Genomic DNA, 27691 nt, shown 5'->3' with positions numbered 1-27691 from the left:
TGGGCTGGCGTGTTTACACGTGGTCTGCAGTTGTGACACCGGTTGGACGTATAGCCAAATTCTCTAAAATGACATTGGATAAAATGCCTTAGGATAGAAAAAAAATGCCTTAGGATAGAAAGATTAACATTCAATTCTCTGGCAACAGCTCTGGTGGACATTCCTGCAGTCAGCATGCCGATTGCACGCTCCCTCAAAACAGACATATGTGGCTTTGTGTTGTGTGACAAAACTGCACATTTTAGAGTGGCCTTTTATTGTCCCCAGCCCAATGTGCACCTGTGTAATGGTCATGCTGTTTAATCAGCTTCTTGATATGCACACCTGTCAGTGGATGGATTATCTTGGCAAAGGAGAAATGCTCACTAACAGGAATGTAAACAATTTTGTGCACAACATTTGAGAGAAATAAGCTTTTTGTGCGTATGGACAATGTCTGGGATCTTTTATTTCACCTCATGAAATGTGGGACCAACACTTTACATGTTGCGTTTATGTTTTTGTTCAGTTTATATTCATTTATCAACTTTCCTAATATTAAGCACATTGTTTCGCTTTATAGCAGGAGTATAGCGTACCTGGCAGGCATGAAAATAAACCACGGGAAAAGCTATTTAAGTGCTTAGATGACATACATTTTTTACCCCCATGACCCTGTTCTGAGACAAGTGCATGATAATGGTCCATTCTAAATCAAAACTAATTTCACACACACACTGCCGTTCAAACGTTTGGGGTCACTTAGAAATGTCCTTGTTTTTGAAAGATAAGCACATTTTTTGTCCATTTTAAAATAACATCAAATTAATCAGAAATACAGTGTAGACATTGTTAATGTTGTAAATGACTATTGTAGCTGGAAATGGCTGATGTTTAATGGAATAACTATATAGGTGTACAGAGGCCCATTATCATCAACCATCACTCCTGTGTTCCAATGGCACGTTGTGTGAGCTAATTTTATTTTTATTTATTTTTTCACCTTTATTTAATCAGGTAGGCCAGTTGAGAACAAGTTCTCATTTACAACTGCGACCTGGCCAAGATAAAGCAAAGCAGTGCGACAAAAACAACAACACAGAGTTACACATGAACAAACATACAGTCAATAACACAAAAGAAAAGAAAATAGAAAAATCTATGTACAGTGTGTGCAAATGTAGAAGATTAGGGAGGTAAGGCAATAAATATGCCATAGAGGCGAAAATAATTACAATTTAGCATTAACACTGGAGTGATAGATGTGCAGATGATGATGTGCAAGTAGAGATACTGGGGTGCAAAAGAGCAAGAAGATAAATAACAATATGGCGATGAGGTAGATGGGTGTGCTATTTACAGATTGGCTGTATACAGGTACATTGATCGGTAAGCTGCTCAAACAGCTGATGCTTAAAGTTAGTGAGGAAGATCTCTCCAGCTTCAGTAATTTTTGCAATTCGTTCCAGTCATTGGCAGCAGAGGACTGGAAGGAAAGGTGGCCAAAGGAAGTGTTGGCTTTGGGGATGACCAGTGAAATATACCTGCTGGAGCGTGTGCTACAGGTGGGTGTTGCTATGGTGACCAGTGAGCTGAGATAAGGTGGGGCTTTACCTAGCAAAGACTTATAGATGACCTGGAGCCAGTGGGTTTGGCGACGAATATGTAGCGAGGTCGCAGTAGTGGGTAGTATATGGGGCTTTGGTGACAAAACTTATGGCACTGTGATAGACTACATCCAATTTGCTGAGTAGAGTGTTGGAGGCTATTTTGTAAATGACATCGCCGAAGTCAAGGATCGGTAGGATAGTCACTTTTACGAGGGTATGTTTGGCAGCATGAGTGAAGGAGGCTTTGTTGCGAAATCGGAAGCAGATTCGAGATTTATTTTTGGATTGAAGATGCTTAATGTGAGTCTGGAAGGAGAGTTTTACAGTCTAACCAGACACCTAGGTATTTGTAGTTGTCCACATATTCTAAGTCAGAACCGTCCAGAGTAGTGATGCTAGTAGGGCGGGCAGGTGTGGGCAGCAATCGGTTGAAGAGCATGCATTTAGTTTTACTAGCATTTAAAAACAGTTGGAGGCCACGGAAGGAGTGTTGTATGGCATTGAAGCTCGTTTGGAGGTTTGTTAACACAGTGTCCAAAGAAGGGCCAGATGTATACAGAATGGTGTCGTCTGCATAGAGGTGGATCAGAGAATCACCAGCAGCAAGAGCAACATCATTGATATATACAGAGAAAAGAGTCGGGCTGAGAATTGAACCCTGTGGCACCCCCATAGAAGACCGCCAGAGGTCCGGACAACAGGCCCTCCGATTTGACACACTGAACTCTATCTGAGAAGTAGTCATTTGAGAAACCAAGGCTATTGAGTCTGCCGATAAGAATGCGGTGATTGACAGAGTCAAAAGCCTTGGCCAGGTCGATGAAGACAGCTGCACAGTACTGTCTTTTATCGATGGCAGTTATGATATCATTCGGGACCTTGAGTGTGGCTGAGGTGCACCCATGACCAGCTCGGAAACCAGATTGCATAGTGGAGAAGGTACGGTGGGATTCGAAATGGTTGGTGATCTGTTTGTTAACTTGGCTTTCGAAGATTTTAGAAAGGCTGGGCAGGATGGATACACAGTTGAAGTCAGAAGTTTACATACACCTTAGCCAAATACATTTAAACTCAGTTTTTCACAATTCCTGACATTTAATCCTAGTAAAATTTCCCTGTCTTAGGTTAGTTAGGATCACCACTTTATTTTAAGAATGTGAAATGACAGAATAATAGTAGAGAGAATGATTTATTTAAACTTTTATTTATTTTATCACATTCCCAGTAGGTCAGAAGTTTAATTAGTATTTGGTAGCATTGACTTTAAATTGTTTAACTTGGGTCAAAAGTTTTGGGTAGCCTTCCACAAGCTTCCCACAATAAGTTGGGTGAATTTTGGCCCATTCCTCCTGACAGAGCTGATGTAACTGAGTCATGTTTGTAGGCCTCCTTGCTCGCACAAGCTTTTTCAGTTCTGCCCACAAATTTTCTATGGGATGAGGTCAGGGCTTTGTGATGGCCACTCCATTACCTTGACTTTGTTGTCCTTACGTCATTTTCCACAACTTTTGAAGTATGCTTTGGGGTCAGTGTCCAATTGGAAGACCCATTTGCGACCAAGCTTTAACTTCCTGACTGATGTCTTGAGATGTTGCTTATCCACATAATTTTCCGGCCTCATGATGCCATCTATTTTGTGAAGTGCACCAGACCCTCCTGCAGCAAAGCACCCCCACAACATGATGCTGCCACCCCCGTGCTTCACGGTTGGGATGGTGTTCTTCGGCTTGCAAGCATCCCCCTTTTTGTCCAGGGATTGATTTGCACCTTTCACACCAACGTACGTTCATCTCTAGGAGACAGAACATGTCTCCTTCCTGAGCGGTATGACGGCTGCGTGGTCTCATGGGGTTTATACTTGCATACTATCGTTTTTACAGATGAACGTGGTGCCTTCAGGCGTTTGGAAATTGTTCCCAAGGATGAACCAGACTTGTGGAGGTCTACAATTTTTTTCTGAGGTCTTGGCTGATTTCTTTTGGTTTTCCCATGATGTCAAGCAGACGCACTGAATTTGAAGGTAGGCTTTGAAATACATCCACAGGTTACACCTCCAATTGACACAAATTATGTCAATTAGCCTATCAGAAGCTTCTAAAGCCATGACATCATTTTCTTGGATTTTCCATGCTGTTTAAAGGCACAGTCAACTTAGTCTATGTAAACTTCTGACCCACTGGAATTGTGATACAGTGAATTATAAGTGAAATAATCTGTCTGTAAACAATTGTTAGAAAAATTACTTGTGTCATGCACAAAATAGATGTCCTAACCCACTTGCCAAAACTGTAGTTTGTTAACAAGAAATGAAAACAAGTTTAAATGACTCCAACCTAAGTGTATGTAGACTTCTGACTTCAACTGTAGGTCTATACCAGTTTGTGTCTCGAGTGTATCCCCATTTGAAGAGGGGGATGACCGCGGCAGCTTTCCAATCTTTGGGGATCTCAGACGATACGAAAGAGAAGTTGATCAGGCTAGTAATAGGGGTTGTATCAATTTCGGCGGATAATTTTAGAAAGAGAGGGTCCAGATTGTCTAGCCCAGCTGATTTGTAAGGATCCAGATTCTGCAGCTCTTTCAGAACATCAGCTGTCTGGATTTGGGTGAAGGAGAAGTGGGGGGGGGGCTTGAGCAAGTTTCTGCAGGGGGTGCAGAGCTGTTGGCCGGGGTAGGGGTAGCCAAGTGGAAAGCATGGCCAGCCATAGAAAAGTGCTTCTTGAAGTGGTCGATTATCGTAGATTTATCGGTGGTTACAGTGTTTCCTAGCCTCAGTGCAGTGGGAAGGTGGGAGGATGTGCTCTTATTCTCCATGGACTTTAGTGTCCCAACACTTTTTGGAATTAGTGCTACATTATGCAAATTTCTGTTTGAAAAAGCTAGCCTTAGCTTTCCTAAGTGACTGTGTATATTGGTTCCTTACTTCCCTGAAAAGTTGCATATCGCGGGGGCTATTCGATGCTAATGCACATCGCCACAGGATGTTTTTGTGCTGGTCAAGGGTGGTCAAGTCTGGGGTGAAGCAAGGGCTATATCTGTTCTTAGTTCTACATTTTTTTGAATGGGGCATGCTTATTTAAGATGGCGAGGAAAGCACTTTTAAAGAGCAACCAGGCATCCTCTACTGACGGAATGTGGTCAATATCCTTCCAGGATACCCGGGCCAGATCGATTAGAAAGGCCTGCTTGCTGAAGTGTTTTAGAGAGTGTTTGACAGTCATGAGGGGTGGTCGTTTGACCGCGAACCCATTACGGATGCAGGCCTTGAGTCAGTAATCGCTGAGATCCTGGTTGAAGACAGCAGAGGTGTATTTAGAGGGCAAGTTGGTCAGGATGATATCTAAGAGGGTGCCCGTTGTTATGGATTTAGGGTTGTACCTGGTAGGTTCCTTGATAATTTGTGTGAGATTGAGGGCATCTAGCTTAGATTATAGGACGGTCGGGGTGTTAAGCATATCCCAGTTTAGGTCACCTAACAGTACGAACTCTGAAGATAGATGGGGAGGCAATCAATTCACATATGGTGTCCAGGGCACAGCTGGGGACTGAGGGGGGTCTATAACAAGCGGCAACGGTGAGAGACTTGTTTCTGGAAAGTTGGATTTTTAAACGTAGAAGCTCGAATTGTTTGAGCACAGACCTGGATAGTATGACAGAACTCTGCGGTAGATTGCAACTCCGCCCCCTTTGGCAGTTTTATCTTGTCGGGAAATGTTGTAGTTGGGGATGGAAATTTCAGGATTTTTGGTGGCCTTCCTAAGCCAGGACATCAGCGTTGGCGGAGTGTGCTGAAGCAGTGAATAAAACAAACTTAGGGAGGAGGCTTCTGATGTTAACATGCATGAAACCAAGGCTTTTACGGTTACAGAAGTCAACAAATGAGAGCACCTGGGGAATGGGTGTGGTGCTGGTGGCTGCAGGGCCTGGGTTAACCTCTACATCACCAGAGGAACAGAGGAGGAGTATGATAAGGGTACGACTAAAGGCTATAAGAACTGGTCGTCTAGTGTGTTCGGAACAGAGAGTAAAAGGAGCAGATTTCTGGGCGTGGAAGAATAGATTCAAGGCATAATGTACAGACAAGGGTATGGTAGGATGTGAGTACAGTGGAGTTAAACCTAGGCATTGAGTGATGATGAGAGAGGTTTTGTCTCTAGAGGCACCAGTTAAGCCAGGTGAGGTCACCGCATGCGTGTGGGGTGGGACAAAAAGGCTATCTAAGGCATATTGGGCAGGGCTGGGGGGCTCTACAGTGAAATAAGACAACAATCACTAACCATAACAGCAATAGATAAGGCATATTGATATTAGGGAGAGGCATGTGTAGCCGAGTGATCATAGGGTCCAATTAGTAGCAATACGTGATTCGGAGCCGATTCAGTAGTCTCAACTACGCAAGGCGAGCTGGAGACACGGCGATTCAGACGGCTAGCGGACCGGGGTTGCAGATAGGCCTTCGGTGACATCGCAACGGAAGAGCCTATTGAAACCACTTCGGACAAATACGTTAGCAGACCAGTCGTGATGGATCGGCAGGGCTCCGTGTCGGCAGTAAAGGGTCCAGGCCAATTGGCAAAAGAGGTATTGTAGCCCAAGAATTGGCTGGTGGACCTCCTCGGCTTGCCGGGAGATGGGTCTAGCTCGAGTCTAACTGGTGCTTGCTTTGGGACAGAGACGTTATCCAGGAGTAGCCACTCGGATTGCAACTAGCTAGCTGCGATGATCCGGTGTAGAGGTTCAGAGCTTGTGGTAGGAATCCGGAGATGTGGTAGAGAAAAAGCAGTCCGATATGCTCTGGGTTGATATCGCGCTGTGCAGACTGGCAGGTATTGACCGAGCTTAGGCTTACTGGTGTCCGAGTTAACGGTGAAGACCGCTAGCAGTGGCTAACTGACTGCTAGTTAGCTGGCTAGCTTCTGATGGGGGTTCCGGTTTTAAAGTATAAAAATAGCAGACCCGTACCACATTGGGTGAGGCGGGTTGTAGGAGAGTATATTCAGTCCGTAGATGGAAAGTGAGATTAAAATAATATACGAAATAAAAATGAGGTAAACAAAAATTTCACGGGACAAGACAAAACACACGTCCGACTGCTACGCCATCTTGGAACCAAGTTTATAATTTTAAAATGCTAATTGATCATTAGAAAACCCTTTTGCAATTATGTTAGCACAGCTGCAAACTGTTATCCTGATTTAAAGAAGCAATAAAACTGTCCTTTTAGACTAGTTCAGTGTCAGAAGCATCAGTACTTATGGGTTCGATTACAGGCTCAAAATGCCAGAAACAATTAACTTTCTTCTGAAACTCGTCAGTCTATTCTTGTTCTGAGAAATGAAGGCTATTCCATGCAAGAAATTGCCAAGAAGCTGAAGATCTCGTACAACGCTGCATACTGCTCCCTTCACAGAACATCGCAAACTGGCACTAACCAGAATAGAAAGAGGAGTGGGAGGCCCCGCTGCACAACTGAGCAAGAGGACAAGTACATTAGTGTCTAGTTTGAGAAACAAACGCCTCACAAGTCCTCAACTGGCAGCTTCATTAAATAGTACCCTCAAAACACCAGTCTCAACGTCAACAATGAAGGCGACTCCAGGATGCTGACCTTCTTGTGACAAAACTCACACTCATTCTTATGTTTAATAAATGTATTGTATAGTGTGTGTGTGTGGCAGGCTTACAATGATGGCAAAAAAACAACATTTGAGAGTGCGAGAGCGGGTATGCAGCTGGAGGTTGAATGTTTGAAGGGGTACGGGACTATAAAAAGTTTGGGAACCACTGGCCTAGCCCATAGGCCTATATGTTTTGATAAGGTTTGTATCACAACTAAAGTGGCCAAAACTAAAATTAAGCACATTAATCCGCTTTACGACCAGTGTAGAGCCTAACTGGCATACGTAGGCGGCATGTGAGTTTCAAGTTTGGGGAAGATAATTTTCACTGTAAAAATGCAACTTTTATAATAAAGAATTACATGCATAATTGCGTTTGCGGTCACTTTGGAGAACAGTGTTTCGCTGCTAATTGATTGCATTTTGGAACATTCGCGCTTATAGCCTACTGCCGTGTGCGCATTGCTGCACAAATAATGTCAAGAAATAGAAATAGCCTTATAGTTTATCAACATTTTAAGATTAACGTTCTGATCGTTTGCATCAGCCACAGGTTTTTTTATGCTAGTGGTTGTATTCATTTGAGATCTATCACATCACACAAGGTAGCCTAGCCTTGTGGCAGGTAGCCTAGTGGTTAGAGCGTTGGGCCAGTAACCGAAAGGTTGCTGGATCGAATCCCAGAGCTGACGAGGTAAAAATCTGTTGTTCTGCCCCTGAGCAAGGCAGTTAACCCAGTGTTCCCCGTGCGCCGAAGACGTGGATGTCGATTAAGGCATCCCCCCGCACCTCTCTGATTGAGGGGTTGGGTAAAATACGGGGGACACATTTCAGTTGAAGGCATTCAGTTGTACAGCTGACACCCTTTCCCAACTGTCCCAGAGTATGTTTGGAATATTTATTTCTTGCACAGAAGGACAAGTTGACCAATTGAATAGTTAAACTTATGTACTATGGGGGATAGTGCATTGACAGGCTATAGCTTTTGCTGTTTGTAAGGCCTACTCATCTTGTTGGCTGACGAAAAGTACTGTAGGCCAAATGTGGATGGATATATTCAATATGCGCCTCGGAATTCGATAAGAAGGATCCGCGCAGTTGCGTCCCCGCTGTGTCTGTCTTCACTTGTAGCCTACTTCTTAGCTGAGATGCCTGTGAGAAGGACCCGATCACGTGACGGGTGTTGGCTAATAAGAATTGAGATATCTGAGAGCCATGTGAGTTAGAAGTGCTTTGATTGTCCACTGTCCCACTACAACCCCTCTCTATTCCCCAGACCTTCCCTACCTTACTATTATTCCCTCTAGTCAAACCGTCATCCCTCCCTATTCCCATCATCATACCCTCACCCCTCCCTATTCCCATCATCAGACCCTCATCCCTTCTATTCCAGTTCAAGTCTCATCTCCCATTTCATTGTTATGCCTCCTTGCTCTGTGCTATTCTTAGCCAACCCTACTTTGCTTCCCTAAACTGCCATGTCTATATTTTTAAAGTATATTTCTGTCTTTGCTCTCAGCTTTCCAGCAGGCTGGCCACTCTGGGCCCCCTGGTCTGCAGCAGGATGGTGCCAGATTGGCAGCGGTGCTCCCCCTCCATATGCCAGAGCCACCCCCTCTCATCTCCTCCAACAAGCCAGGGGGGTCTATCACACAGGTATAGGACACTACTCGAGAGAGCCATAGCACCCATTAGATGTTGAGTTATTGTGAAAGTGAATTTAGTGTTGCCGTTCACCATGCTCACTGTTGTTATGTGGTTCGCAGGGCACCCCAGTGCAGCTGCATAGCCCGGCTCACGGGATGGACCATGGGAAGATGCCCCCTGCACAGATGGGTTTGTCCTGGATGGATCAGAGGAAAGTGGGTGAGTCCAAGTGTCTGGAGTGGGTGCAGCACTCCCAGCCTTGGTTTGCTGGTGAGTTGCCTTCTTCTTACCCTAACCTTCAATTGTAGAGTTTGGGTGTCCTGGGCTTTCTCCATTGACACTCTCTCTCCTCTCTGCTCTTGTCTCACTCTGTCCCTCTCTGACTCACACACACACACCAGGTCCATACCCGGTGGTGAAGCAGGAGCAGCTGTCTCCGCGGTGCCCGTCATCCCTGGCAGAGAACCTGTCCACGCAGGGGATGCCCCATGACGCCAACGCTGGACGTGGTGAGTTCATAACTAGATACATTCCACACCCCTTGATGTTGGGCACCAAGTGTACACTGCTCTCTGCTTATACGGATTTTCTTCTCTGTTATTGGTACATAAACAGATGTCTATGCCAATATAAAGCCCTGACTCTGCTCCTGGATGTGTTGCATTTGCAGGGTCTTTGCCAGCAGTGCAGGGGGGCAGCATCACAAAGGGCATCCCAGGGACCAGAGTGCACCAGGACTCCCCCATCTCCTACCGGGGAGGCTCCATCACCCAGGTAAGAGCAACACACTGACCACAACACTACAATGTGCTTCTGCTTACTGTGCCTTATTTACTCTCATAACTTTATCAGCTTTGACCTAAAAGTCTCACCGGACTGTTTGTATGCCTCCAAATGAAACGAGGACAATGACATAGACGTGTTGAGAGGTCATGACCACAGGCTGGAAAGTTAGTCAGGCTCAGTTAGTGTTCAGGCAAGGCAGGGTAAAGGCTGGGGCTGCAGGCAGGCAGGATCTCCCTGCTGATCCTGCCTGGTGTGACATGATCGTGGCTCTGATTGCTCCCTGTCGCCCTAGCAACAGGTACACACTGTACCACGTCTGTTCTCTACTTTATTTATCTGTTTATTCTCCACTCACTAAGCCCCATCACTGATATGCACAGTCCTCAGCCTGCTGTAATATCTGCCTCGGCCAACTGGCCTTGAAATGGGGTGATGTTATATATGCCCAGATAGATAACTGAGGGAAAGGTGAGAGAGATGTAATCAGAGGGGGGGGGGGGGGGGGAGTAGCCTGCCCCTTCCTTGTTTTTTTAGCTGACTGCTAAAGCGAAAGTGTGTGTATGCGTGTACAGATAAGGCTTTGTTGTATCAGGTGCGTCGCTCGCATCTCCCTTGATAAAGTTGAATGCTGAGGGGTAGATGCCCTGGCCCCTGACCTATACTACACCCCCCACCCACCCACCCCCGTTCTTTGGAAAGAGCTGTAATCAACAGACAGGAAATGTGATCTAGGGCAACACATGTCCCTCTTCACCCCCCCCCTCCAACACTCCATATCAGGCTCCAATGACAGCCTTGTGTGCTCTCTATCAGCCTCCCAGCAGGCTTACATAAACACTCAGCGGCCACGGCGGAAATATGACTCACAGCAAAGTGTGCCAGAGATATGACAGAAAGCCCCGACCAAACCTGCTGCTGACATTTTGTCACCTAGTGTTAGCACTGCAGAGTCTGTGGGGCTTATTGTCTGAGACACAAATTGTATTCTTATGTAGCATCAGTGCATGATGTACACTCCGTAGGATCTTACTCACCAGAGCTATCACACTGAAAAATTTAATTCTGGAAAAATATACAGTACGAGTCACCTACTCATTCCAGAGTTTTTCTTTATTTTTACTATTTTCTACATTGTAGAGTAAGGGTGAAGACATCAAAACTATGAAATAACACATGGAATCATATAGTAACAAAAAAGTGTTAAACAAATATATTTTATATTTGAGATTCTTCAAAGTAGCCACCCTTTGCCTTAATTACAGCTTTGCACACTCTTTGTGTTCACTCAACCAGCTTCATGAGGTAGTCACCTGGAATGAATTTCAATTAACAGTTGTGCCTTGTTAAAAGTTTGTGGAATTTCTTTCCTTAATGTGTTTGAGCCAATCAATTTTCAATCAATCAATAAATAAATCAATCAAATGTATTTATAAAGCCCTTCTTTCATCAGCTGATGTCACGAAGTGCTGTGCAGAAACCCAGCCTAAAACCCCAAACAGCAAGTAATGCAGGTGTAGAAGGTAGGGGTGGTACACAGAAGATAGCCCTATTTGGTAAAAGACCAAGTCCATATTATGGCAAGAACGGCTCAAATAAGCATAGAAAACGACACTCCATCATTACTTTAAGACATGAAGGTCAGTCAATCCGGAGGATTTCAAGAACTTTGAAAGTTTCTTCAAGTGCTTCGCAAAAACCATCAAGCGCTATGATGAAACTGGCTCTCATGAGGACCGCCACAGGAAAGGAAGACCCAGAGTTACCTCTGCTTCAGAGGATAAGTTCATTAGAGTTAACTGCACCTCAGATTGTAGCCCAAATAAATGCTTCACAGAGTTCAAGTAACAGACGCATCTCAACATCAACTGTTCAGAGGAGACTGCGTGAAATCAGGCCTTCATGGTCGAATTGCTGCAAAGAAACCACTACTAAAGGACACCAATAATAAGATACTTGCTTGGGCCAAGAAACACAAGCAATGAACATTCGACCGGTAGAAATCTGTTCTTTGCTTTGATGAGTCCAAATTTGAGGTTGTTGGTTCCAACCAGTGTCTTTGTGAGACACAGAGTAGCTGAACGGATGATCTCCGCATGTGTGGTTCCCACCGTGAAGCATGGAGGTGTGATGGTGTGGGGGTGCTTTGCTGGTGACACTGTCTGTGATTTATTTAGAATTCAAGGCACACTTAACCAGCATGGCTACTACAGTATTCTGCAGCGATACGCCATCCCATCTGGTTTGCGCTTAGTGGGACTATCATTTGTTTTTCAACAGGACAATGACCCAACACACCTCCAGGCTGTGTAAGGGCTATTTGACCTAGAAGGAGAGTGATGAGTGCTGCATCAGATTACCTGGACTCTACAATCACCCAATCTCAACCCAATTGAGATCATTTGGGATGAGTTGGGCCGCAGAGTGAAGGAAAAGCAGCCAACAAGTGCTCAGCATATGTGGGAACTCCTTCAAGACTGTTGGAAAAGCATCCCAAGTGAAGCTGGTTGAGAGAATGCCAAGAATGTGCAAAGCTGTCATCAAGGCAAAGTGTGGCTACTTTGAAGAATCTCAAACATAAAATATATTTTGATTTGTTTAAAACTTTTTGGGTTCCTACATGATTCCATATGTGTTATTTCATAGTTTTTATGTCTTCACTATTCTACAATGTAGAAAATAATAAAAAAATAAAAAAATAAAAAACCTGAATGAGTAGGTGTGTCCAAACCTTTGACTGGTACTGTAAGTATTCAGAACTTAAAACAACGACTAATGAAATCTGTGAAACTGATGTCCTCTATATCTTGTGAGATGATTGAGTGTTGTTCCTATGTCTGTCCCACTCCCTCCACAGGGCACCCCGGCAGACATGCTGTACAAGGGGACCATAACCCGTCTGATCACAGAGGACAGCCCCAGCAGAGCAGAGAGGGAGCGGGATGAGCTCCTGTCCAAAGGACACGTGGTCTATGAGGGCATCAGTGGACACATCCTCACCTATGACCGTCAGTACTCTAACCTTCTAGAAACGCTGTGCTACTTCACTTACTTACAATGCATTCAGAAAGTATTCGCACCCCTTGACCTATTACACATTTTGTTGTTATAGCCTGAATTTTAAATGTATTGTTTTTCCTCATCCATCTACACACAATACCCCATAATGACTAAGGGAAAACATGTTTTGAGACGTTTATTGAAAATGACATATCAAATTTACATACAGTGCATTCGGAAAGTATTCAGACCCCTTCACTTTTCCCACATTTAGTTACATAACAGCCATAGGCCGGACGAAGTTGAATTACTGTTTAACGGATGCCCCGCCTTACTTTTCTCGCACTTTCTCGGATTGGACATTGAAACACACACGCTCACACCTGCAAGCGACATGCAGATGTTTCATTTCTCTCTCATGCCGTCATGGCTGAAGCCAGCGCAAATTCCTACTATTTATCTGTCCAGGTTAAATGTGGGACATCCCTCGTTATAAACAAACAGTCGGTTAAATTCATGGTTCATGCATTATTTTCAGATCTATTAGAAGCGATTAATATACGAAACAACAATGTCATTGAACCAATTCACTGGCCAGAGATCAGGGCATTCATCAGCAAAGATGCAGTGCAAGCTGATAGTATTTTAGACGGCCAAATTGAAGTCAAAATGATTGAAATCGAAGTGTGTCAGCTGTATGGTGATTTGCAATTCATAACTTACATTTTGCCGGTACTACCAGTAGTTGTAGGCCAACCGATAACACTAAGATGGAATGCGTTTGAAGTGATGATGTGTCGCCGAGAATAGCTAGCATGTCCAGTAAAGTACATGGCCAGTGGCACGCACACACTTCGTGCAGATCAGCAGCTCCACAATGATGTGATCGACTGTCTCCAAGGTGAGGGCTTTTCGTGGCAGCCAGACGAGACAGTCAAAGGAGGATGCGGTGAGCAAAGTTACTGGGCTGGAATTTAGTCAAGCTTGCTCTATATAGATTGATGCTTCTAATTGTGCATGTTATAAACACATTTTTTTTATTTTGATGATGATAGGCTATACTCTAGGCTGGATTTATGTATTTTTTGAAATGCTACGTTAATTTGGCAGGCCTAACTTGGTTGACCCTCTTTCTACAAGGCCTAGTCTATGAGAGGCCTCATCATATTTGTATGAATCATTTGTTAAAGCTTATAGGCTATAGAGATGCATTCAGGTAATGAATTCATTATTATACATCAACATTTTATATGTTATACTTCCCATTGTGTTTAATTTATCATGGTTATAACAACATTGTAACATCTTTCTTTTTAAGAAACATATACGTTTTTACATGGAATAAGTTAACTCTTGAAGCTCACATTAGGCCTAGAGCCTGCACAAGTGCCCCCTAGGACAATGTGGTAAAGTTCTGTTATTCCTTATCACTTAATGTTTATTTATTTTGTATTTATTCGCTCGGTCATGCCACTTTTCTGGGGGAAAATCTGTTGAATCAATTTTTTCTGGCCTTATCCTAAAATTGATTCAATAATTTTTTTCCCCCTTCATCAATCTACACACAATACCCCATAATGAAAAAACAAAAACAGCTTTTTAGAAATTTTAGCAAATGGATAACAAAACAACAATTGAAATATCACATTTACGTAAGTATTTAGACCCAGCGATTGGCAGCGATTACAGCCTCGAGTCTTCTTGGGTATGACGCTACAAGTTTGGCACAGCTTTATTTGGGGAGTTTCTCGCGTTTTTCTCTGCAGATCCTCTCATGCTCTGTCAGGTTGGATGGGGAGCATCGCTGCACAGCTATTTTCAGGTCTCTCCAGAGAGGTCTCTCCAGTTTGAATGGGTTCAAGTCGGGGCTCTGGCTGGGCAACTCAAGGACATTCAGAGACTTGCCCCGAAGCCACTCATGCCATGCGTTGTCTTGGGTGTGTGCTTAGGGTTGTTGTCCGGTTGAAAGGTGAACGTTCGTTCCAGTCTGAAGACCTTGTCATGACGTTGGCCTATGGGTAAGGTTTATGACCCCCCCCCCATAAATACCTTTCTCCCTTTCCTCTCTCTCTTGAATAGCCTTTGTTAAACATAGAGAGTCTGGGAACATCAAACAAGTGGAGGGAAAGGAACCATATTTCGGTAATAGAACCAGTTGAAAATATGCGTTGGTACTTAATGAATATGATGTCAGTTCGGTTGTCATCTGAGACATTATGACTGATGACAGGACGACATAAACTGTATCTGGGAAAGTCTACACATTATAGTTATCAGATTCACATGGAATTGTTGTGCAATTCAAATGTTTAAATATAAAATTATTTGGTACCAGATGAAATGTAATTTTAGCTTCCAAATGAGAGATTTGGGTTTTCATAAGGTTAGGGCTCTGCTCAATCAGTGGCCCGCCCCTGTGAAGAGACATGGGTTATAAACTTTGAAACACACCCTTCTCCCTCCACTATACAAGCCCTTGACGAAAATGTAACCTCCTGTTCCGAGGACGATAGGATGGCGGTCCATACGTTGAAAAGGACTAACATGTCAACTACAGAACGAAGCCAACCTCAGCGTGAGCTTTGGTTGCGAATGGTATGAACTTTGAACTCTTATTTGCTACAGAAGTGATACCTCCGAGGCGTTGAGTTAGCAGCGGCCGCTGTAAACGTGGGCTAGGAAAGGATGGACAGAGTATCCCGTCTACCACACAATGATGACACTACAACGTTTCCCATTCACCACCAGAGACACTCTTCAAAGGACTCTGTTGGGCAACACGGCATTCCATCTACCGCCAACCTATTGAAGCGCAGCTCAGAGTAAATATTTATTGCATTTTCCTTTTCCAAATGGGCGGTAATTTAGAATGCATAAGATTCTGTATTTACGATAGAGTAGCTGCCTACGGCCCGATAGAGACATCGCTTCTCCCTTTGTTCTTCAGTCTTCCCGCTCTTTCACTCAAACCCAGCCCCCTTTTCTTTGGGTAACCAGCTGTCATATCTGTTCCGTCCGCTAGGGACGGTTTCCTTTATGACATAATGTGTAATCTATGATTAATTCTGTGTATATGTAATTCTGTGTGATTAGTTAGGTATTTAGTAAATAAATAATTAAACCCAATTTTGTATTGCTCATTCAACTTGTTCATGAAGATAACCAAGAATTTACAACTTTCAGATGAGACTGAAATAAGGTGACGATTAATGTTGACTGCTATTGATGTAAAATATTACTAGGTCTTTAAGTGTTTATTCGGAAGATAACTGCTCTATAAATATTATTTTGTCGTGCCCCGACTTTCTAGTTAATTACATTTACATGATTTGCTCAATCAGGTAATATTAATTACAGAGAAAGGATTTTATAGAATAGCATGTCATATCACTTAATCCGGCATAGCCAAATACACGACAACCTGAATGCTCTGGAGCAGGTTTTCATCAAGGATTTGTCTGCACTTTGCTAGGTTCATCTTTCCCGACTAGTCTTTCAGTCCCTGCCACTGAAAAAAATCAACACAGCATGATGCTGTCACCACCATGCTTCACTGTAGGGATGGTTTTGGCCAGGTGCCTGGTTTCCTCCAGACGTGACGGTTCAGGCCAAAATGTTCAATCTTGGATTCATCAGACCAGAGAATCTTGTTTCTCATGGTCTGAATGTTCTTTAGGTTCCTTTTGGCAACTCCAAGCAAGTTGTCATGTGCCTTTTACTGAGGAGTGGCTTCCGTCTGGCCACTCTACCATAAAGACCTGATTTGGTGGAATGCTGCAGAGATGGTTGACATTCTGGAAGGTTCTCCCATTTCCACAGAGGACCTCTGGAGCTCTGTCAGAGTGACCATCGGGTTCTTTGTCACCTCCCTGACCAAAGCCCTTCTCCCCTGATTTCTCAGTTTGGCCAGGTGGCCAGCTCTAGGCAGAGTCTTGGTGGTTCCAAACTTCTTTCATTTAAGCATTATGGAGGCCACTGTGTTCATGGGGACCTTCAATGCTGCAGACGTTTTTTGGTACCCTTCTCCAGATCTCTGCCTCAACATAATCCTGTCTCAAAGCTCAACGGATAATTCCTTCGACCTCATGGCTTGGTTTTTGCTCAGATATACACTGTCAACTTTGGGACACAGGTATGTGGTTTTCCAAATCATGTTCAATCAATTGAATTTACCGCAGGTGAACTTCAATCAAGTTGTAGAAACATCTCAAGGATGATCAATGGAAACAGGATGCACCTGAGCTCAATTTCGAGTCTCATAGCAAAAGTTCTGAATACTTACAGTACCAGTCAAAAGTTTGGACACACCTACTCATTCAAGGGTTTTTCTTTATTTTTACTATTTTCTACATTGTAGAATAATAGTGAAGGAATCACAACTATGAAATAACACACATGGAATCATGTAGTAACCAAAAAAAGTGTAAAACAGATCAAAACATATTTGAGATCCTTCAAAGTAGCCACCCTTTGCCTTGACAGCTTTGTACACGCTTGTCATTCTCTCAACCAGCTTTACCTGGAATGCTTTTCCAACGTTTTTAAAGGAGTTCCCACATATGCTGAGTACTTGTTGGCTGATTTTTCTTCACTCTGCATTCCAACTCATCCCAAACCATCTCAAATGGGTTGAGGTCGGGTGAACCAAAAATCTCAAATTTGGACTCATCAGACCAAAGGACAGATTTCTACCGGTATAATGTCCATTGCTCGTGTTTCTTTGCCCAAGCAAGTCTCTTCTTCTTAACACAGCGCGCATCCAACCCAGAAGCCAGCCAAATGTGTCGGAGGAAACACCATACACCTAGCGACCTGGTCAGCGTGCACTGCGCCCGGCTCGCCACAGGAGTCGCTAGTGCGCGATGGGACAAAGATATCCCTACCGGCCAAACCCTCCCTAACCCGGACGCTAGGCCAATTGTGCGTCGCCCCATGGACCTCCCGGTCGTGGCCGGCTGCGACAGAGCCTGGGCTCGAACCCAGAGTCTCTGGTGGCACTGCGAGGCAGTGCCTTAGACCACTGTGCCACCCGGGAGGCCCTGTGTTTCTGTAATTTGATTTGGCTCTCTGCACTTTCACCAGATGTTTGTTTGAGGCAATGCATTTCTGAACACACCAATTTCAAATTAGGTTTTTGGACATAAAGATTAACTTTATCGGACAAAACACACATTTATTGTGTAACATGAAGTCCTGTGAGTGCCATCTGATGAAGATCATCAAAGGTTAGTGATTAATTTAATCGCTTTTTCTGACTTTTGTGAGCCCTCTCCTTGGCTGGAAAATGGCTGTATGGTTTTCTTTGACTAGGTGCTGACCTAACATAATCGTTTGGTGTGCTTTCGCCGTAAAGCCTATTTGAAATCGGACACTGTGGCTGAATTTACAAGAAGTTTATTTTTAAAATGGTGTATAATACTTGTATGATTGAGGAATTTTAATTATGGGATTTCTGTTGTTTTGAATTTGGCGCCCTGCAATTTCACTGGCTGTTGGCGATATCCCAGAGAGGTTAACCTTTCTAGGACACACGTTCCGCTAGCGGAACCCCCCCCAACATTCCGCTGAAATGGCAGCGCAGGAAATTCAAAAATATTTTTTAGGAATATTTTACTTTCACACATTAACAAGTCCAATACAGCAAATGAAAGATAAACATCTTGTTAATCTACCCATCGTGTCCGATTTTTAAAATGTTTTACAGCGAAAACACAACATATATTTATGTTAGATCACCACCAAATCCAAAAAACACACAGCCATTTTCCCCAGCCAAAGATAGTCACAAAAGCAGAAATAGAGATAAAATTAATCACTAACCTTTGATTATCTTCATCAGATGACACTCATAGGACATCATGTTACACAATACATTTATGTTTTGTTCGATAATGTGCATATTTATATCCACAAATTTCGATTTACATTGGCGCCATGTTCAGAAATGCCTCCTAAATATCCGGAGTAATTACAGAGAGCCACGTCTAATAACAGAAATACTCATCATAAACTTTGATGAAAGATACATTATTTACATATAATTAATGATACACTTGTTCTTAATGCAACCGCTGTCAGATTTTTTTTAAACTTCACGGAAAAAGCATATCGTGCAATAATCTGAGACGGCGCTCAGAAATAAACAACATTTCTCCGCCATGTTGGAGTCATCAGAAATACGAAATTACATCATAAATATTCCCTTACCTTTGATGATCTTTCATCAGAATGCAGTGCCAGGAATCCTAGTTTCACAATAAATTGTTGTTTTGTTCGATAATGTCCATTACTTATGTCCAATTAGCTACTTTTGCCAGCACGTTTAATTCACATGTCCAAACGCTGGCGCCGGTCCAGGCGAACTCCAAAAAGTTATATTCCAGGTCGAATAAACTGGTCAAATTAAGTAGAGAATCAATCTTCAGGATGTAGTTATCATATATATCCAATAACGTTCCAACCAGAGAATTCGTTTTTGTCTACAGAGTAATGGAAAGCATGGCGATTTCATGACTAGTGCGCGTAACCAGGAACTAGCATTCTGCCAGATCACTGACTCAAATAGCAGCCATCTGGCCCCACATCACACTAGAGGCTTCATTCCACGTTCTACTGACTGTTGACGTCTAGTGGAAGGCGTAGGAAGTGCGAACATATCCATATATTACAGGGATGTGAATAGACGATGAGTTTAACATCAACCAGCCCCAGAATTTCCACTTCCTGTTTGGAAGTTTGCCTGCCATATGAGTTCTGTTATACTCACAGACATAATTCAAACCGTTTTAGAAACTTCAGAGTGTTTTCTATCCAATAGTAATAATAATAATATGCATATATTATCATCTGGGACAGAGTAGGAGGCAGTTCACTATGGGCACGCGATTCATCCAAAGTGAAAATGCTGCCCCCTATCCCTAAAAAGTTAAGAAGGAAAGAATTTCCACAAATTAACTTTTAACAAGGCACACCTGTTCATTGAAAGGCATTCCCGGTGACTACCTCGTGAAGCTGGTTGAGAGAATGCCAAGAGTGTGCAAAGCGGTAATCAAGGGAAAGGGTGGCTACTTTGAAGAAAAATATATATTTTTAACACCTTTTTGGTTACTACATGATTCCATATGTGTTATTTCATAGTTTTGATGTCTTCACTATTATAATAAAGAGAAATCCTGAAATGAGTGTCCAAACTTTTGACTGGTACTGTATGTAAATAAGGTATTTCTAAAAACCTGTTTTCGATTTGTCATTATGGGGTATTGTGTGTATATTGAGGAATATTTTTTTATTGAATACATTTTGGAATAAGGCTGTAACGTAACAAAATGTGGAAAAAGTGAAGGGGTCTGAATACTTTCCGAATGCTCTGTAAGTTTTCACACCCCTTTGTATTCACATCCAATTTCCTTTGATCATCCTTGAGATCTCACTACAACTTGATTGGAGTCCACTTGTGGCCAATTCAATTATTTGGACATGATTTAGAATGTAGCACACCTATATGGAGCCAAATACAGAAAATCCTTGATGAGAACCTGCTTCAGTGCAAACAGCCATAGACTGGGGAGAAGATTTAAGTTCCAACAAGATAATGACCCCATGCATACACCCAAAGCAATGCTGGAAAATCTTCAGAACAAGAATGTGAAGGCCCTTCAGTGGCCCAGCTAAAGCCCAGACATGAATCTCATTGAAAATCTTTGGAAAGACTTGAAGATAGTTGTTCACCACCGCTCCCCATCTATCTTAACAGCGCTTGAGAAAATCTGCAAGGAAGAATGAGAGAGAATCCCCAAATGCAGATGTGCAAAGCTCATACAGACATACCCAAGATGACTCAAAGCTGTAATCGTCACCAAAGGTGCTTCTACAAAGTATTGACTTAGTGGTGTGAATACTTATGTAATTGAGATATTTCTGTATTTTTCAATACCTTTTCATTATGGGGTGTTGTGTGTAGATGGGTGAGAAAAAAATCTATTGAATCCATTTTGAATTCAGGCTGTAACACAACAAAATGTGGAATAAGTTGAAGGGTATGACTACTTTCTGAAGAGTAAAAACCACCCCTCAATGCCCGCTGATGCTTGGTATTTCTAGGTGGACTATCCCTGTTCCTCTGTTGACAGTTGTTTGTGGTGTGTTCTCCTCAGGCCCACCCTCTCAGAACCCTAAAGATGACGGCCGGGGCCAGCCTGGGGAGATCTTGGGGCTGAAGCGCCCCTATGATGTCAGGGGGTTTCCCATGAGGGAGACACTGTCTTCAGCTAACTGTGAGGGTAAGTTTAGGAGTCAGCTACCTTCTAACAGCTCTAGCATGTACTTTATGTAGACTACAATGAGGTAACCAATGCTATTCTTTCTTCACTTCGACCCCTACTTCAGGTCTGATAGGCAGAGCCATATCTCACGAGAGAGACAACCCACACCCAACCCACCACATCCGTGGTTCCATTTCACAGGGTAAGCAAATAGACCCACTCTTTTATTCCATTAGGGTATGGTCACCTCACCTAGTTGCACAATGGCTCGTGAAGTTTGTAACTCCTGTGTGTTTGTGTTCCTCCTCTCCTCCCCCCAGGTATCCCCCGTCACCTGGACATCCAGGATGGCTACATGAGGCGGGAGGCCAAGCAGATGAAGAGAGAGGGCTCCCCGTCCCGAGGAACTGGCCAGATGGCTGAACCCATGAAGGGTCGAGAGGCCATTGTGCCCACAGTGAAGGAGGGGGGCCGATCCATCCACCTCATCCCCAGAGAGGAGCTCCGACTGATGCCCGAAGGCATGATGATGCCCAAGGCTGGCAAAGAGGGCATCATAGCACAGGTGAGTGGAATGCCACACTGTAGATGCACTGCACGTCAGTGCACAGTGCCTCAGGAAAATAAAAAAGCAACAAAAGTCACTATTGTTGGTAGAAAGATTCTGTATTTTTCATTGTCTTTTTTTCAGGGCACTCCTATGAAGCAGGAGCAGGGTAGCTCAAGGAAGGGGCACGACGTTCGTTCCATAATCGCCAGCTCCCCACGCTCCCACTACGGCATGCCCTCCCACCTGGAGATGCGGGGACCCGAGCAGCGGGGCCGCTACGAGGAGGGTCCTAAGGGCCGTCCCACCACTGTGGTCAACACGGCCAGCTCCATGGCTCGATCCTCGCCCCTGGCAATGGGGGGTGAGCAGGGTGGCAAGGCTCACCACAGCCCTGTGGGCTACGAGGAACACAAGGGCGGCATAAGGGCTCCCTACCCTGGACCTTCTCACCGAGGATCCCCCCTGTCAGGCCAGCGGCAGCATGAAGGTATGTCACACACTCAGACCTGACTGTACACTGTCATAGGGATGTGACAAATGGAAACATTTTCTTAAAGTTTAAACAGCCATTTTATTATCGGTTTTCTGTTGTGAATTCACAATGCAGCTGCCAGAAATATTTTTGTCTCCCTTTCAGATGGTTAAGTGTTGCATTTCCTTCTCATTTAACTTCTCAAAGTATTGCCATACAGGACTTAGCTGCTGTCACTTGCCTTTCTCTGACATTTTTCCAACTGTTAACAATGATGGAGATGTTGACTCCAAAATAATTGATTCCTCGACTCCCGGTGTCGAGTCCCATTTCTGAGTGTAAAGATAAACTCCAAAGATTGAGTATTTTTGGAACGGAGGAGACTGATTAGTTTCCGTACTTCCGAGAACACAAACACTCGCATCTTTCACAGCGAGCTAGCGAGGGGCGGAGAGAGAGGGGAGGGGCACAATATAAGTAGTTTGGTCACCAGGCAGACAGGCCTAGTGCACGGTTGTGACTATCTATCGGCAATCAAAAGCTGTATCTCGCAATGGAATGCTTTATCTTACCATTTTGTGGCCTGCAATGTCTCGCAACTTCAGTAAAGCAGGGCCTATCATCAATATATAGGCTAGGATATTTTACATGTAACAGACTGAAGACTGAACACACACTCGCATCATTAATGAAGAGCACGAGCAGGCGAGCCAGCGTGAGGGAGAGAGAGGAGGGGGCAGGCAGAAAGAATGTCTTGGTAATCTGTATCTCGCAATGTCTTGTCTTGCATGCCTCACAAATTAGCCTAAAGTTCCCCTCTTCCTCTGGATTTATTTAAATTACACAACGTTCCCTAGGACTTTATAGCCTATTGACGAGTTAAGCTATAACGCAAAAAAATGATATGTTTTGTGATAACTGCACTGAGATTTTAGTTTTGTGGGGAGGAAACTAAGATTTTCAGTTAGGGATATTTCTTTACATTAAGGATCCCAACGTTAAAAAGTTCAAACGTTCCTTCCTGTCTGTTCCTAGCTTGTCTGATTGAGATGCATTGATCGTTTTTTGCCCTGGGTTGAGTTGCTCTCCCCTAGTGTTAACATACCTAATATGAAGGCCACAGTGTGTGTGTGTGTGTGTGTGTGTGTGTTTTCTAAAGCATCCTGCTCTCTCCCATCTCTCCTCCGTGTGGTCCAGGCTCCAATAAGAACCAGCCTCAGGAGCGCAAGGCCACACCCACCCCTCGGGAGATGAGCTCCGGCAAGTCACCCCTGCCGGGCGTTGCCGAGCAGCAGGCCCAACAACAACAGGCGTCCCTGGTGTCGTACGAGCGTCTGCTGCAGGGTCTGGGGGCCGACGTGTACCGAGGACAGATCCCCCTATCCTTCGATCCTGCCTCCCTGCGTCAGGGCATCCCCATCGACCCAGGTACACAGTACACGGCTGGTCCATTCTTGTGTCCACTGTACAGTACACTACAGAGGAGCTCCTTAAATACCTCTTCTTTCTGTCTGTTGAAAGGATGTGGTTTGGGGAAGGGATTATGGGACTTGATATGATGGCACAATATGATGGCATCTCTTTGTCTTCCTCCCCATTTATCAGCCTACTACCTGCCTCGCCACCTGGCCCCTAACCCTGGCTACCCTCACCCCTACCCCTACCTGATCCGGGGCTTCCCCGACACGGCAGCCCTGGAGAACCGCCAGACGCTGCTCAACGACTACATCACCTCCCAGCAGATGCACCAGTGGCCTGCAGCCGCCGCTATGGCTGCCCAGCGCTCAGACCTGCTGAGGGGGCTCTCGCCACGGGACCAGCCTCTCCAAATGCCCTACTCTGCTGCCCCACGCGGTGAGCCTCACTCTTGTCACAGTTCAAACACACGCACACAGAAAGGAGACCTAGCTGGACCAGTGTAGTGTAATGTAGTTTTGACTAGTGTTCTTCTTGCCTTCTCTTCCCCAGGGATCATCGATCTGTCTCAGGTGCCACACTTACCTGTCCTAGTCCCTCCCTCTGCAGGGTCTTCCGGCTCCCCCATGGACCGCATCACTTACATCCCCGGGGGCCAGGGAGGTTTCCCCAGCCGGCCTTACAACACCTCCCCCATCTCACCAGGTACCGGACTGGACTGGACTGGACTGGACTGGACTGGACTGGACTGGACTGGACTCTACACACCAGCCAGTGGCCTGGGAACAGAGGAGTTGTCTGTGTTTGAAAGGGTTGCTGTGTGACTGACTCATCTGTGTGTGTGTTTTGTTTGTGTCTCTCCTTTGCTGTAGTTGGGCCCCAACACATGAGCAAGCAGCACGGCACACCATCTGCTGACCGCGAGAGAGAGAGGGACCGCGAGAGAGAGAGGGACCGCGAGAGAGAGAGGGACCGCGAGAGAGAGAGAGACCGCGAGAGAGACAGGGAGCAGGAGAGAGAGCGGGATCGTGAGAGACAGCGAGACAGAGAGCGGGAGAGAGAGCGGGACCGGGACAGAGAGAAGGGGTTCTCTCATGGCAACGTGGAACATGCCCCCATCTGGAGACCAGGTGTGTAAAGATCTAGACACACTCTGCTATTACATTATTACGCTGTTTTGTTATTACCATTATAGTAGCGCATTTACAGCACATGGTCTGTATGTGATGTGTATTCTGCTGTTCTATGAGATGAAAGATGTTACTCTGTGCAGTGTGTAATGTTTTCCCTCTGTTCCCTCACTCAGGCACAGAGCACAGCTCCGGTGGTAGCAGCAGTGTCAGGCCCTCCTCCCACTCCGGCTACAGCCACCAGCACTCCCCGGTGTCCCCTCGTACCCAGGACAGTGTCCAGCAGAGGCCCAGCGTCCTGCACAACACTGGGGGCAAGAGTCTGCCTGCCAGTGACCACAATAACCCTTCTGTGCTAAGGTAAGCTGTACGGTAACATGTCGGATAAATGGCTAAGTGTCTCCTACAGTATGTGCTTTGGTTCACTGAATATCATGTGCTCCTTCTGTGTTTCTTCTAAATATGATGTGCAGGCTGTAGTGGGGGTTCATCTGTGGTTGGCATGTTCACTGACTGTTTTAGTGATTGGTTTACCTCTCCCAGGTCCATGCCAGGCTCCAATCGCTACCCAGGCTACAGCCACCTCCAGAGGACCGGGATGCCTACTGATGGCTACCCACCAAGCATGGACCCCAAGGAAATGGGCCGGGATGGTGGCAAGAGCAGGGGAGGCCTTCCTAAACACTCCCAAGACCAACATGGGCCCTCTATATCCTCCAGCAAATCTGACCCCAAGCTGGCCAGCCCTAACCAAGGGGGTTACCCCGTGCCTTACCCCCAGGGCTCTGCAGCCTCTCACCACTCAGGCCGGCCCCCACCTCACCTGCTGCCCCCCCAGTCGGATAGCCATGTTGGCCGCGGAGAAAGTGGCACGCCTAGTAGGGAAAAGACTCAAAACAAACCGATGTCCGTTCAGGAACAAGAGCTCCGATCACTCGGTAAGACCACCATGACTGCGGCCAACTTCATAAACGCGATTATCATGCGTCAAATTTCTTGTGAAACGGGGATGCCAGAGACGGGCTCGCTCGTGGCCAACAGCGCCAGTGATGGTAAGACGCTCTGGATCCCAGGGTCCCCTCATCACCCAGACCCTCCCCCCGTTCGTCTGTGGCATATTGCACGCTGTGGTGGTTGGCATTATCAAATCAGTCCAATTCATTTTTACATGTTTTCGTTTTTTTCCCCAACACTATACTATTTTAACATTTTTTCCATGTAACTTAGAACTGTCATTTGTTTTTTAAATGTGGGTACTTGAAGACCACCAAAGGTGACCTCTGAAAAAGAAAAAAAAGATCCAAACTTGAACATCTAATATTATTATTTAACACGTTTTGACATTCAGAAGAAAAAGCAGAAACTGGAGCTGACTTACTAGATATGGACAGAATATTAAGGAGATGAAAGCGCCTGACGAGCTGGATAAATCAAATTATCCAGCTCGTTTTTATTGAATTACTATGTATAGACCATTATTATGGCAAAAATACAGAACTGAAATTGGTATTTCCTTGAAGAGAAAGATCCTAGGTGCCCTTTAAGGTATCGTTCATTGAAAATTTAAGCATAACATCCTTTGCTGCTTCTTATTTTCATTTCAGGACATGACGGTCTTCCATGTGGCACCCCCCCATATTGCAGACTTAGTTCACCTGTAGTGTTTGATAGTTCCAGATTAGAAACTAATCTATGAGATGTAATGTTGGTATGCTTATTAGGATTGTAGTAATTCTGTTAATATTCGATTAATAGTTAGTAATGACACCTTCCTTACAGACTCACCTCACAAAACCTAAAATGTGCCAGAAGTAAGGCAGAATATTGCTAGCTAGATTACCTAAATGACCTAAGCTTTCTTCTGTGGTGTGTGACAGTCGGCTTCTCTCAATATGAACCAGTGTGAGTGGGGTAGTAGGAAATGTTCAGGCGAGCCTTCCAGAGTGCATCACTAGCCTGAAGCCCCACCAGCCACCAGACAGACCCTCCCTGGGGCTCCAGATAGTGTTGCTCTTCCACTGGAGGGGGGTCGAGGTGGGGGGCAGGGAGAGGGCTTGAGGGGTGGTGGTGAGACCCAAAAAAAGATCCAGGGTGGGGGGGGTGCTGCATCTTCAGGCCACAAAGTATCTGCATGCCCTTATTATGCCTCACTGTAATTTATGCAGATTTTTCCACATGTAAACCACTCAACGCACACCTCAACAAAACCTCAGACTTTTCCCATCACAAAAAAATGTTGATCTTGTTTTTACACTTGTTAAGCTATGTGCCACATCAATATTTCTGACATGCATATAGGGCAAGTGTGTGCATGCAAAGCTCAGAGAAGTATTGTGGTATAACAGACTGTGATATATTTCTATACTGTTGCATGTTCAGTATTGTCTATTAGGAAAAAGCTAAACAATACATTCACAATGCTACAGAGAGAAGACAGTAGTCCACTATAAAGCTGGATTTCAAATGGACCGGAGACACTATTTTCTGAGAGATGGTAGCAACAGTCGAAGAGAGCGTGTCATGTTGTTCCTAAGCTCTAGCAGTAGAACAGATGAGTGTCTTCAACACAGTGGGACTCCAGGGAACTATGCTGCCCTCCAGGGGTGGACTGACTTACATCAGCTGCTCCAAAGATGAATGCTCTGGTGCAGAACAATTCCAGAGCACAACACACACTGTATGCGCATTGCGCACAGTTTCTGTAATGAAAGCCAGAGATTAGTCAAATTGGCTTAGGGCACTCCCTAAAGTCCCCTGGGAGAATGACCTCAAAATAGTTCCTCAATGAACTTACTAGGGCTGTCTGAGAACGTCCTGGTCCATTTTAACTGGTACTTTACTACAGCATACACACTTGTTGCTAGCACACTTTTAAAGGATTTGATCTCCTGAAATCTAGGCCTATATCATAAATATAGAGTGAAAAGCAGCAGCAGTGTTCGGTGGTCCTTAAATTTGGCACCATTTCTTCAAAGCGCATCAATTTAAGGACCATTTTATGTCACCGCTTAGCTTCTTAGTCAGATTTTTGGGGTTTCAGATTTGTGCGTCTCTCCTTTTGAGTAGAGTGCAATATGGAGATAAGTCAATAGTCATCTAAAGTAGATTGTCAAATCCAACACACTGGCTGACAACCCATAGTAGAGACAGGATTTCTGCAGAAGGGAAAGTTCTGTTGCGCTCTTATACACAGCAGATGTCAAGCAATGTTTACCGAGCACAATG

The 27691-nt window shown here is 44.7% G+C and overlaps 1 protein-coding gene across 1 annotated transcript in view; it reads left to right on the top strand.

Moving 5' to 3' along the window:
* LOC120065031 (nuclear receptor corepressor 2-like) overlaps positions 1-27691 on the top strand; it is a 193882-nt gene that overhangs the window by 158119 nt on the left and 8072 nt on the right. Inside the window, exons 25-39 of the mRNA XM_039015724.1 lie at positions 8727-8863; positions 8974-9124; positions 9256-9363; positions 9525-9628; positions 12495-12645; positions 20791-20916; positions 21023-21100; positions 21219-21463; positions 21590-21935; positions 23118-23348; positions 23526-23774; positions 23889-24041; positions 24209-24466; positions 24643-24826; positions 25010-25404. Of these exons, the coding sequence (XP_038871652.1) occupies positions 8727-8863; positions 8974-9124; positions 9256-9363; positions 9525-9628; positions 12495-12645; positions 20791-20916; positions 21023-21100; positions 21219-21463; positions 21590-21935; positions 23118-23348; positions 23526-23774; positions 23889-24041; positions 24209-24466; positions 24643-24826; positions 25010-25404 (2916 nt within the window). The remainder of the gene's footprint in view (positions 1-8726; positions 8864-8973; positions 9125-9255; positions 9364-9524; positions 9629-12494; positions 12646-20790; positions 20917-21022; positions 21101-21218; positions 21464-21589; positions 21936-23117; positions 23349-23525; positions 23775-23888; positions 24042-24208; positions 24467-24642; positions 24827-25009; positions 25405-27691) is intronic.

This window comes from Salvelinus namaycush, chromosome 1, assembly GCF_016432855.1.
Source record: "Salvelinus namaycush isolate Seneca chromosome 1, SaNama_1.0, whole genome shotgun sequence".
Classification (NCBI taxonomy): Eukaryota; Metazoa; Chordata; class Actinopteri; order Salmoniformes; family Salmonidae; genus Salvelinus; species Salvelinus namaycush.
The sequence above is the reverse complement of the archived record's forward strand: the minus strand, read 5'-3'. Positions and strand labels throughout refer to the sequence as shown.